The sequence below is a fragment of the Triticum urartu genome, unplaced genomic scaffold (assembly GCF_003073215.2).
Source record: "Triticum urartu cultivar G1812 unplaced genomic scaffold, Tu2.1 TuUngrouped_contig_5328, whole genome shotgun sequence".
Lineage (NCBI taxonomy): Eukaryota > Viridiplantae > Streptophyta > Magnoliopsida > Poales > Poaceae > Triticum > Triticum urartu.
Window position 1 is genome coordinate 1 of NW_024115996.1, and position 13,457 is coordinate 13,457.

General features: G+C 44.6%; 1 protein-coding gene and 1 pseudogene across 1 annotated transcript; one reads left to right on the plus strand and one right to left on the minus strand.

Moving 5' to 3' along the window:
- Positions 1-1,844: 1,844 nt before the first annotated feature.
- LOC125529085 lies at positions 1,845-4,100 on the plus strand (annotated as a pseudogene).
- A 523-nt stretch (positions 4,101-4,623) lies between these two features.
- Positions 4,624-5,408, minus strand: LOC125529083. Its single transcript, XM_048693497.1, has one exon. It carries the CDS (start codon positions 5,261-5,263, stop codon positions 5,000-5,002), a length of 264 nt encoding a protein of 87 aa, XP_048549454.1. The 5' UTR covers positions 5,264-5,408; the 3' UTR covers positions 4,624-4,999.
- Positions 5,409-13,457: the final 8,049 nt, after the last annotated feature.

Sequence of the window (13,457 nt, forward strand, 5' to 3'; positions counted from 1 at the left end):
GGTGCCCAGTTGGGGCGATCGGGACCGTGTCGCATGTTGGGTTGATCTTTTATTTTGGCGCCGTAGTCGGGCCATGAGTGTTTAAATGATGTAATGCTATTTATGTACTTTGTTTGACGTGGCGAGTGTAAGCCAACTATGTACCTTCCCCATTTATTATTTATATTACATGGGATTTTGTGAAGATTTCTTTACTTGCGACATTGCTTTCAATGCGGTTATGCCTCTAAGTCGTGCTTCGACACGTAGGAGCTATAGCCGCATCGAGGGCGTTACACTAAGTCCATGATCGGAGGATTATCCTCATTGATGCACAGAAGAATTATGTCCTTGATGCCCCGGGCATATGTCCGGCGATGCCGACGGGGGCCGTTGGCATAGATTTGGCCGTCGGCAACCCCAGTTTTTCTGGTAGTGCATGCAGGGTCCTTTTCTACGGTGGGTAAATATCCAGTGCCGTGGATGGTCAAAACTTGAGTGCCGTGGTGCGTAAGGATGGCAGTTTTGAGAGGACCCAATGGATATCCAGTGAGTATGGATATCCATTGGGTTTGAACATGGACATAATTTTTTACCCGTGGATTTTTTTCATGAGCGGGCAAAGACTGTCTTCATGAATATGGATATGGATTTTATATTGTTCAACCCAATCCAAACCCGACCCATTGCCATCTTTATTGGTGCGCTTGGGCTTCTACTTCTCCCGCGTGATTGATTGAATTCCACAACCTCCGGGCCGGAGAAGGTTTGCTATGGCCTGTAAATGCCTACGGAGTAGGCGCTGGCTGGACGTACGAACGACTGACAGCTTTTACTGATTGAGAACGATTATACGACGTGTTAGTCCATGTCCATCTGGAAGACTATAAAACGTGGACACTACATCCATCTGGATATTGCTCCAAGTTCAATGCACCACAGATATGTATCTAAGCAACTGAGCTTGTGGTGCTCAGTGCTCACCGAAGCTGTCCTGCTTTTCCCGCGTGACTGAATTCCACGACCGGCGCAAAGGACGACCTGGGCTAGACGAGTGAGTGGCAGCGTACGTTAACTAACATATGCTGATTGAGTACGAAGGAGCTTATCCATCTGGAATACTAGACTTGCCTCGGAGTCTTACTCACCAGCACCAATATATGGCTGCAAGTTCATTCCACCAAAGATATTAGTACTAACTACTCCCTCCGTCCCATGCATAATGTAGGACGTTTTTTTACGCTAGTGTCAGAAAATATCCTATATAATGGGACTGAGGAAGTACATTTCAATGAATAAGATGTGCATGCATTCTCAAATTAAATTTTAACTACTCCCTTCGTTTCAAATTATAGTACACTCGCGTTTTTCAAGATTCAACTTTGACCATAAATAATTTTTGCTCCCGCCGCAGTCGGTCTCGTTGATTAAATATATGGTCAAAGTCAAAGCACAAAAACCGAGGACGCGTTATATTTAGGGACGGAGGGAGTATCATTTGGTCAATAATATATATTTTGTGATTTAAAAACTATACCATTGAAAAGTTATTCTGAATATTGAATTCAAGACATGGTTTTAAATAGAGTGTAGTTGTTCTACACCCACGGACATTGCACCCTCGCTACACCCATGACCGAAAACTTAGCAAAACAAATCAGAAAAATCTGAAACTTTGCAGATTCGACTATGAGCAAACGTATGCTGGTTGAGTACGAAGCTAGAGTTCATCCATCTGGAAGACTAGACGTGACTTGGACACAGTACAGTCACCAGTCTCACCATCACCAATATCTCGCTGCAAGTTCATTGCTCCAAACATATTCATATACTGTACATGCTTTTGTCCTTTTTTACTTTGCCTGGCTGCTTATAAGCAACTGAGCTCGTCATTTCTCCGGGAGAGCTCCAGTCCAGAGTGAGTACTTACAGAGCCAGTCACTCCAGACGTCGGCTCGCCATGGCGGATCTCCTGCAGAAACTCTTGCTAGAGACCCTTCCACGGTCATGGTTATTTCTCTTCCTCTTCCCTCTCTTCCTCGTGTCTGTGCATTACTGGTTCACCAGAAAGTTCAGTGTGAAAAGGCAGCGCCTCCCGCCTTCGCCGTCGGCGCTGCCCATCATCGGGCACCTCCATCTCATCAGTTCCCTCCCCCACGTCTCTCTCCGCGGCCTCGCAAGGAAGCATGGCCCCGACGTGATGCTCCTCCGTCTGGGCGCCGTGCAAAACCTCGTTGTATCCTCCTCGCGCGCCGCCGAGGCGGTGCTGCGCACCCACGACCACGTCTTCGCATCACGGCCCCACTCTGTCGTCTCCGACACCATCATGTACGGCTCATCTGACATCGGCTTTGCGCCATACGGTGAGTACTGGCGGCAAGCACGGAAGCTTGTCACCACCCACATGCTCAGCGTCAAGAAGATGCAGTCTTTCCGCGAGGAGGTACTGATTTTTAATTATATTTAAATTTCCACGTGCTGATAGCCTTTCTTTTAAGATCTTGCTCTCATTATTCTCGTACTGAATTGGTCTCTCACTTCCGTCAGAAACAAAATAACGGAAAGGACTTTCATGTGGTCCTCTGCGAACTGTTTCTCCGTCCGTCCGGGTTTATTAGTTTCGCTTATAGTTTGTGTTTAACTTCTAAAATAAAATTAACTAATAGTAAAATATAGACTTTATGTAGAAGAAATGATACCACCTGAAACTGCTTTTGAATACGAATCCAACGGTAGTTGAATCTATATGTGGTCCACCTTTGACCCAAAATACCAGGGAAACTTATGTATTAACCTGGACCGAGAAAGTACTACATATGTAAATGTTAGCTTCTCATACTTTACGACCTATGCTATTATAGGTCAGCATGGCGATGGCTAAGATCAACCAGGCAGCAGCTGCTGATGCTGCGGTGGACATGAGCGAGCTGCTCCACACATTCGCGAATGACATGGCGTGCCGCATTGTGTCGGGGAAGTTCTTCCTGAAAGATGATCAAAGCAAGTTTTTTGGGGAACTCATCAAGGATACCTCACGGCTGCTAGGCGGGTTCAATTTGGAGGAGTAATTCCCGACAGTGGGTAGGGTAGGAGTGCTCAAGAAGGCGGTTTGTGCCAAGGCCAAAAGAGTGAGGAACAGATGGGCCGATTTGTAGGACAAGGTGATCGACGATCGTGTAAGCAAGCGCAATTCAACGTCTGATCACAAGGATGATGATTTTGTGGATATTATGTTGTCTGTCCAACAGGAGTACGTATGATCTCACAAGAGAGCACATGAAAGCTCTCCTTACCGTGAGTACAGATAATACCTTTCAAACTAAACATGTTGATGTGTATACATCTTTCATTGTTCTAATTAATTGATAACGCAGGATGTATTTTTTGGTGCGATAGACACATCAGCTAATGCTCTCGAATTTACCTTGGCTGAGCTCATGAGGAAGCCACACCTTATGGTGAAGCTACAAGATGAAGTGAGGGGTATTGCACCCCGAGGACGAGAAATTATTAGTGAAACCGACATGAACAACATGACGTACCTAAGAGCAGCCATAAAAGAGTCGCTCCGGCTACATCCTCTTGCTCCTCTCCTTGCTCCGCACCTTGCCATGGCTGACTGCACCATCGATGGATACATAGTTCCTTCTGGGACGCGTGTGGTCGTCAATGCGTGGGCCATTGGTAGGGACCCGAGCTCCTGGGAGTATGCGGAAGAGTTCATTCCTGAAAGATTTACACATGAAGGCAGCAGTATGCATGTCAACTTAAGGGGAATGGTTTCCAGTTCTTGCCGTTCGGAGCAGGACGGAGGATGTGCCCTGGTATGAACCTCGGAATCGCGAATGTTGAGCTTATGTTGGCAAACCTTGTGTGCCATTTTGATTGGGAACTTCCGCTTGGGGTTGAGAGAAAAAATATTGATATGACAGGGGTGTTTGGGCTAACCGTCCGTCGGAAGGAGAAACTATTGTTGATTCCAAAATCACGCATGCAATCGCGAAAATAAAACTAAGCTAAATAGTGTGTTACATCGCATAATGCTTTTCTTTGTAAAGAAGGTGCTATCGGCAATAATGGTACAAATAAATAATGGCCAATTCTTCCTTCTTATACAGTAGCTACAAATATTGTTGTCAGACGTCAATGGAGAAGTTTGACTACAAACTACTTTTATCATTATGAACAAATGAAATAAAATATAAAATACATGATGTCAATGTAGCATGGTTGCCTGCACAAATGCACGGGCCACTTACAAACATGAACTGAAAACTCGGATGCTTAGTCGACCATTAAAATCATATACAAGCCTGGCCGAAAGAACTCTAAATGCTACCGATAATACCAAGGAGGAGGATTAAAAATATATCAACGAAATTTCATTGAAAAGTTCAAAAAATTCCTGAAATCTTGAGCCAAATTCAATCTAATTTCTTAAAATTAGGTTAAAATCCAATGAAATTTGAAATCTCAAAATCCAATTTTTACAGAAGTTCTGATATTGGGTGAGACCCGAAATTGTTTTGTTTAGGACAATAAAAACCTTGCCAAGGAGAACATATCTCTAAACTTGTGAACATCTCCGAAAATAATTCAGCACGTATAGTCAACCAAGACACATGTTTTTATATTTAATTTTGATTCGCAGCATGACAAACAGACACTAAAAACAAATTTCCAACAAATGGGAGCTCTGATGGCACAAATTTCCAGATCTAAATTTGATTCACATGACACTATGAAACAAGTTTAGATCTAAAGTTTTTGGGTCATAGTACATTGAGGGTGAATTTTTTTTGACGAATTGAGGCTATATATTATGTGCTGACTTTTTCATGGGATTTTCACAAAATTTTCCAATGGTAGCAAGATACAACCACCCTCGAATTTCAACAAACCCATCAATTCTCAAAGCAACGTTTCATGCATGTGCGGATTAATTTACAAACGTATATATCATCAATCAACCGACACAAACTTATTCATCAGGCCCACCGACTCCAAGTAATCCTCCCAATCACGAGCATGCGACGCTGGAGGAGAAGGGCGCGAGGCTGAACTTGGTGGCCGACGTGTAGTTGAACTTGATCTTGTCGCCGTTGTACACCGGGGAGCCGTTGTTGAGGGTGCCGAGCTTGCCGTCGGCGTCCGGCCGGAAGACGTTGGGGTCCACGGGCTCGGAGGATTTGAACCCGGGGGCAAGCAGCTTGACGTCCGTCTGTGTGCAGATGCACCTGTTCTCCACCTCCACGGCGTACTCTGGGTTCCCTCTGGCGTTCATCCCCGTGGCGGTCTGGGTCACGTGAAGGTCCGACAGGGTGCACTCCCGAAACTCCGCATTGCCTTTACCAACACCAACAACAAAAACAAGTAGAAATCGATCAAAATCGACATGAGAAAATTAGATTCGTCCGATTTGGATTCGGAGAGTGGATCAACGAATTGAATACCTCTGCTGCAGAGGCTGACGAGCATCAGCATCGCGAAGATCCTCATCATCTTGGCCTCCATTTTTTTCTCTCCTACTTTTGCTGTACGTGTGTGTTGTGCTTGTTGTAAACTTGTAATGCAATTCTGCATCTTGCTCTGCCGTCTATTTGTAGGCCTAGATGCAGCAGTTTTATGGTGCGGTGCGTTAATTACGCCCTATTTACCTTTGTATATAACGCTTTTGATTTTTATTACGATTCCAAAATTAAGGAGGTGTATATGCCATGCCAAGGATACGTTGCAAACCTGTGATATCCATATGTTTATTTGCCGATTGGTTTCCGTACAATAATTTTGAAAGATCGGTTACTTCCATTTATTACTATTCGACAGCGATCCTAGGATCGCATCCGCCTCACACTTATTCTCCTACATCTAGTCCTCCATCGCTTCATCTTTCTGGTTCTAGTTTTTTTTTTAATCAAGCATGTGATGCCCTCGTTTATACCAAGGAGAAGAGGAACAATAAAATAGAGCCATCAAAGAGAACTCGTCATAATATTTTTTTGCCAGCGTTATACTTTTCTTTGGGGAAAACTTCCGATCTATTCATTATCAATGATCGCGGTACAATGAACACATGAAATAATAAAAATTACATTTAGATCGATAGACCATTTAGCGATGACTACAAGCACTGAAGCGCGCCAAATGCGCGCCCCCATCACCACCCCTCACTCCCCAGGGCTAGGCAAGATGTATTGTTCTAAACACCGGAAACCATCGTGCTAAGAGCCTATAGGACGCACCAGGACATCAACCACCGCCAATGAACAAAAGCGTAGATTAGAAGTATCCAACCGGAAGACACACTTACATAAACGGATGAAGACTCAATCCAAGCGGATCCATCAAAGACAACCACCGAATGAATCCTGAGAGATCCATCAGAGACACCTCCACTCACCCTCCAACGATGCTAGATGCACCACTGGGTTGGGCCCAAGCAGGGAGAACCTTATTCCATCTTCAAAGAACCATCATTGTCACGTCTCCTAAACAGGATACAAACCCTAGCAAAACTCGAAGAAACATATAAAAACAGAACCCTCCCACCTACAAGGGCTATGATCCACCATGCCCCCATGGCCCTTAAGCTATATGAGACGAGGTAGGTCGATGGCACCACTGATGGAAGGCATAAACCCTAGCACATGTACGCTCGAAGGAGAGATGACTCAGAGCATATTCTGTACCTCTTAAATTAATCTCAGTGAATGACAGAATGAGTTACGTACCAGAGAGAACCACAAGTGCACTCTCGGCAAAATAAAGTGACTTCACATCCGCCGGGTGAGGACGGCGTCGTCGGGTCTTTGCCGAGAGCCAGTGGGAAACTCCGCAATAACATTCCCGGTTGTCGAGCACCAGCTCTCGGCTTACCTGACACAAGCAACTCCTAGGAAATGCCACGTGTCACCTTTTTCCAATAGTACCGCCAAGATCTCTGCTTTCCAGGCATAAGCAACTCCCAGGTGCTACCTTTTGCCGAGTTCGTTTTACTTCCTCTTGGCAAAAGAATAACCAAGCCGCCAGTGCCAGCCACGTGTCCAATATGCCAAGGTTGATTGTCGAAAATTATATCTTTGCCGGGTGTGGCTATCGTAAATGGTATTGTCAGCCTAGTTTCTAATTCTTTTTCATATAACCCTACAGCAAAAACATATATAATAGTAGTATCTTCTAAGAATCACATAGATAAATCTACATACTCTATAAGGATCACATACATAAAAACTAATTCATAGAAGCATCATATATGGTCCCAGAAGCTTCATGTAATGTCACAAAGTAGTTGTTATAGCGGCGTCATATATACGGATGAGTGCCCATAGTCAAGCCCCGAGAATGTAGCCAATAGTCGGTGAACCTCATTAACAAATCTCGATGTCATGTCTCATATACGGATGAGTGCCCATAGTCAAATACGAGTTAACCCACCGTAGTGAACTAACATCCAAACATATTATATTTGTGAACCTAGCACGTCGGTAAATGATACTCCCTCTGTTCACAAATATAAGATGTTTTGATATTTTAATATGGACTATATACGGAAATCAGTGAACACATACACTAAAACATGTCTATATACATTCAGTTCAGAAAAAAGTTAATAGAACATCTTATATTTTTTAATGGAGGGAGAAACAATTATCATACAGAGTTGTCACAACTCCTAAAAAGGATCATCCCTCTTGCATAGGATCGATCATATCAAGGTTGTCTAAGTTGATCACAAGTCTTGCGTCCAATAGTTCTTGCTAGGTTCATGATGTACATTCCGCAGCTTCCGCACTAAAAGCTTCAACGCATACCTTAATCTTCTCATTCATAGTCCCTCAAAACCACATCCAAGGTTCCCTGTAGGGAGTTAGGGTCGAAAACAACATCTATATTTGTCTTAACATAATTTTCAGATGGCAACATCCATCCACTACACTTTAACTTAGCTTTAGGGGAGCTAGCAATCAGGAAGTTGGTTTCTAAAGCTCTAATACACAAGTACACTTCAATTGGAGATTGCACAGGATCCTCATCCGCTAACTTGCTCTCTCCCACCACAGGTACCAACTACCAAGTGGTTCTTGCAACAGTCTCGGAAATTACCTTGGCCTAGCACCATTACTTAATTATTTAGTATGTTCAGAAGATGTTCCAAAACTAACCCTTAAGCAGCATCGCTCAAACATGACTGTCTGATAATGTCATCAATTTCCATCAATAGGCAAACTTCTCTCATCTTTGCGTATTCAAGTAATAGGTGTTTTATATTTTCTTCATCAAAGCTATAGGAAAGGCATTGTGTACTTACTTTCATGTGTTTGTCTGCAAGTGTAGCTTGGCAAGGCAATGTTCGATATAAAGTCCACCAAAGGAAAATTTCGATTTCTGCTCGAAACTGCAAATTCCAAACATTTTGTCAACTAAAGTTAACTACGGTTAACTGTAGTTGTCCCAACTCCCTCCCTCCTCACCATGGCCTAGTGGTCACTCCGCATGATAAGTTGAATGGACTGAACTATTACTATTAAAACTTCAAGCCTAGAAATCATTCATTTCATGCATTGGTATCGGAATAGCAAATATCCTTTGCACATCAACCAGTTAGGACATCTGTGCCAATTATTGTTCATCACGATTGCACTCTCTATCTCTTCAAGTCACTGCCATTAGGTTAGATTATCGTGCTATCCATGCATCTCTCTTGATATTATGCTCTAACCATCTCCCACTCCCCAAAACAGATTGTGCTTAATTGTGCCCGCACCAGCCATGATACAATGCTAAGTATATGAAGATTTCCTCTTCAATGTGGCATTAAGCAAGTCCCCATTTAGGAATTATTTAGCTCTGAGAATGTCTGAGTAGATTTGTTTTGTCATATGGCATTGCTAATCTATTATGATTGCTTTGAGTTGTATGTTATGATATGGTGATATATATACTTTGGTGCCCAATGTATGAGTGCGCGTATACTGGAACAAACTTTTGCCGGTCTGATTGACGCGCGCGAGGATCTTGCACAGCTGGCCGAGGATGCATATAACACCGCCCTCGATGGTGATCTTGCACCCATCCTCGTCGAGCTAGTCGAGGGAGATGATGTTGCTATGGAGAGAAGGGATGTAGTAGACATCTGTTAGGACCTGTTGGTCATCAGTGAGGCACAGGAAGAGGACTAAGCCCCTCCCCTTGATGGTGACAACAGATTCATCCCCGACCGCACTGTGCCGCTCACCACCTCATCGAGCTTTGAAAACATCCGCCACATAGTTGTCATGTGGTTGCTGGAGCTGGTTACGAGGTACCTCAGTCTGTCTAGTGAGGGGACCGGCACCACATGCTCTTCATTGAGGAAGATGCTAGTTGTGGGTTCGCACCCGGAATACCTACCAGTGCAGCCAAATCACTACCATTGAAGAGGTTTCTGGCATCATAGCAGCTTCCCTTGTTCATCACTGCTGATGACCAGGAGCAGTCCGGTGGGTCCACCTCCTAGGCTAGGTGGACCACATCATCATGGTACTTATGCTCACGATCACGCTATGCCTTCCGGCACTCTCTTCCCCAGTGGGCGAGCTTGCCGCGGTAGCAGTAGTTCCCATTCCGGCACTCGGCACTACTGTTGCCGCCACCTTCTCGGCCTTTTTACTGACTTGAGATCTAGTATGTGACCTGAATATTGGTGTTCGCCTTGCCGCCCTCCTGTCAAGACGACAATCCCTAGCCACATTGGCGTTATCACGTGGCCCATTGCTCCTCGTTGAGGAGTTTCCTAAGGCCACGATCAACGTCGCCAAGGTCATAGCTCTTCTCCATGGTTTGCAGGCGTCCTGATAGCCCCTCGATGGTGAGAATTTATAGATCCACGAAAAACTCGGTCGCCATCTCCATATACCAGTACTTTCACGGTCCCGCATGCAAGGAATTGAGAACCGCACGGTACTCTGTCACAGAGTCGTTTTAAAGGTGAGGCAACAAGAAAAATCCTCAATTGACTCACCATCAAAGAAGCAGAGCTCCTCAATTTGCGATGACAGACTTGCGCGTGTGCCTCCCGCACACGCTCACTCCCCATCTAGAGTGTCTTCTACGTGTCCCAGACGGCCTTGACTTTGTTGTTGCCGGACAACATGTGCACCATCTCTGGCGGAACCGCATGGAGCAGCGTCGCCCGGGCGGCGCGATCGTCACGCTAGTTATTGTCCCAGAGCTCCATGGCGCCCACAGGCCCTGGAGCTGCGCGCAGCTGCATACACAGAACAAGTGGCATGTCAGCGTAGTTGGTGTAGGTGAGTGTCGAATATTGGGCAGATCCACCGCTTTCCCTCACCACTCATTCACCGCAATCTTACCGATGTTATGGTGTCAATGGTGTTGCACCGTTGACACTGATGTTGTACGTTGCTCTTGATGTTACGGCATGCCATCGCTGCATGCGCCATCGATCTGCTAGCTCTCATATCATATTGTAATTGTGACTGTTGGCTGCAAATCAGCCATCGGAGTTGCGCACGCAAGAGAGCCGAGTGTTTATTGCCTTAGGAAGTAGCTCTAGTAGCCCATCTCTCTTAGCCACAATCCGTCCTACACGAGGGTTCTGCTCAACGCACGACTTTATTGCCTTTTCTGCTTTCTTGGTTATTTGTACCAAAAGAACAAAAGAAAGCGCTAGTAACCCAACTCTCTTGGCCACGATCTGCCCACGAACGTCGAAACGAGGCCGAGATCTACTCTAACACACTGCCGAAGAATCATTCAAGCCGTTGCATAGTCTGCCGAGCGTTATTAAACTCAATTTGCAGCTCGAGAAACATAGACTAATTACAGTTTTTAAGCGAATGAGGTACAATGGCACAAATTTCTAGATATTAGATTCCCAGGATGCTATCAAACAAGTTTAGATCTAAAGATTTTGGGTCATAGTACATTGAGGGTGTATATTATATGCTGACTTTTTCTTGGATTTTCACAACTTCACTGGGGTAAATTTCTTTTTTCAAGAAACCGATAAATTTACCAATACTTATATATCCACCTTTGAATTTCATCAATTCTCAAACCAATGTTTCATGCATGTGGGGATTTAATTACAGACGTGCATATGATCAATCAACCGACACAAACTTATTCATCGGGCCCAAACGATTCCATGTAATCCTTCCAATCACGAGCATGCGATGCTGGAGGAGAAGGGCCTGAGACTGAACTTGGTGGCTGACGCGTAGCTGAACGTGATCTTGTATCTGTAGTACACCAGGGAGCCGTTGTTGAGGCTGCCGAGCTTGCCGTCGGCGTCGGGCCGGAAGACCTGGGGGTCCACGGGCTCCGAGGATTTGAACCCAGGGGCAAGCAGCTTGACGTCCGTCTGTGTGCAGATGCACTTGTTCTCCACCTCCACGGCGTACTTCGGGTTCCCTCCAGCGTTCTTCCCCGTGGCGGTCTGGGTCACGTGCAGGTCCGATAGGGTGCACTCCGCGTTGCCTATACCACCAGAAAAGAAACACAGGATTCAGCAAGAGATTTGTCTGATTTGGATCAAGGCAAGGCAGTGAATATGAATGGAGGAGTACCTCTGTTGCAGAGGGAGAAGAGCATCAGCATGGCGAAGATCTTCATTAGCTTGGCCTCCATTGTTTTTCTCGTATACTTTTCACTACCGGACTCGTGGTCTATGCCTACGGCCACGGGCCGTCGGCATAGGCCCCTAAGCCGTCGACATAGATCTATGCCTACGGTTGCCGTCGGCATAGGCCCGCCGGCGTAGATGTCGTCAGCGTTGACGGCCTGACGTCAGCCGTCGGCATAGTATAGCCGTCGGCAGTGTTTTTCGTCTAACGGCAACGGACGGCGCCGTCAAAAGCGCTGACGAATCACGCAATGCCACATCGCAGAGCTATGCCGACGGTAATGCCGTCAGCATACCTCTGCCACGTGGCAACCCCTGGTACTCCTGGTGGCAGGGCTATGCCTACAGCAAAGCCGTAGGCATAGATGAATCTATGCCGACGGCTTTGCCGTAGGCATATCTATGCCATGTGTCACCTCCTGGTTCCTCCTGGCAGCAGGGCTATGCCTATGGCAAAGCCATCGGCATAGATTTTCAGCTATGCCTACGGCTTTGTTGTAGGCATAAAAAGTCTATATTCATAATAAATAAGACAAGTGATATTGCAAAAACTGAATAAAAGAAACTATATTCATAATAAATGAAGCATTGCAATTATTTGGCCTGAATAATAAACAATAGACTTTATTAATATGAATGTCAACTACAAGCATTCAGGAATTACACTTAGAGGAAAAGGAAATAAAAGAAGAAAGGAAAAGTCCTAAACTAAACCTATACTAAACTATCTACTTCATCTTCTGCTTCTTTCTTCTAGTTCATCAACCTGCAAAACAAGAAACAACAAATAGGAAAAACTTGATTAAGGTTAAAATGTAGCATTCCCCTTATGGAAATGCCTTTGCTGTAGGAGCTAGCACTTAGGAGTTTGGAAACATTAGTCAAACCCCAATCAGATTAAGTTGATAAAAGAAACATTAGAAGAGAGCCAACACTGCATAAATGGAGCCAATGGAATAGTAACCAGCAAGGCCAAAAGGAATAGGTTCAATTGGCTGTAAAGAATAACCCAATAGAGAAGTAAAGCCAGCAAAGTATAGATCAAAGCTAAACCCAAAGATCAACTCAAATTAGCACTAACTCCATGATTAGGGGATCCCTCGATTAAGCTTGGGTTAGTTTTCAGATGAAATCCAACTAACCCACTACTAACCAACTAACCCAGAGGTAGGGTTTGAAGTAGGGATTGTCCTCAGGCAACCTAGTAGTGCTAGGACTATTGCATCATTGGATCAAGTAGTGCAGCATCTGCTGTTAAGTAATGGTGAGAGCCTCAGGACACCATCATTGGCATGGCAAGATTAAGGAGCACCTGTTCTTATCAGTGAGAGTATGAGAGAGAGAAAGAAAGTGAAGAGACCAGTGTAGCATCTGTTCAAATCAGATTTAAGAGAGGGAATTGGCAAGGAAAGATACAGTCCATAACCTGCAAGAATAAATAGGCCATTGATAGCACATTTACTAAACATCTGCCGTAAGCAGAAGTGCAGAACACATACACCCACTTACACATGGGTACTATTCTGTATATAGGTACACAAGCACAACAGATGGACCTGGTATAGATAGGAGTATAAGCATGCATCAAAATCATCTGAAACATCTGAAATAGCTAAAGCAAAGAAAGAGTTAACACTACATGCAACCATGAGGACTATATCCTGTACAATATACAACTAAAACACCAGTAGATGATGTACTAAACCATACAAGAAATACCAATACATGGTATTTAGATAAAGACTAGTATATATCAAACACACATACCAGCTTGAAAGAGAAACTATAATTTTATACCACTACAGAAGCAAATCATGAAGTACACAGAGTAATTGCAGTAAAGAGATGAATC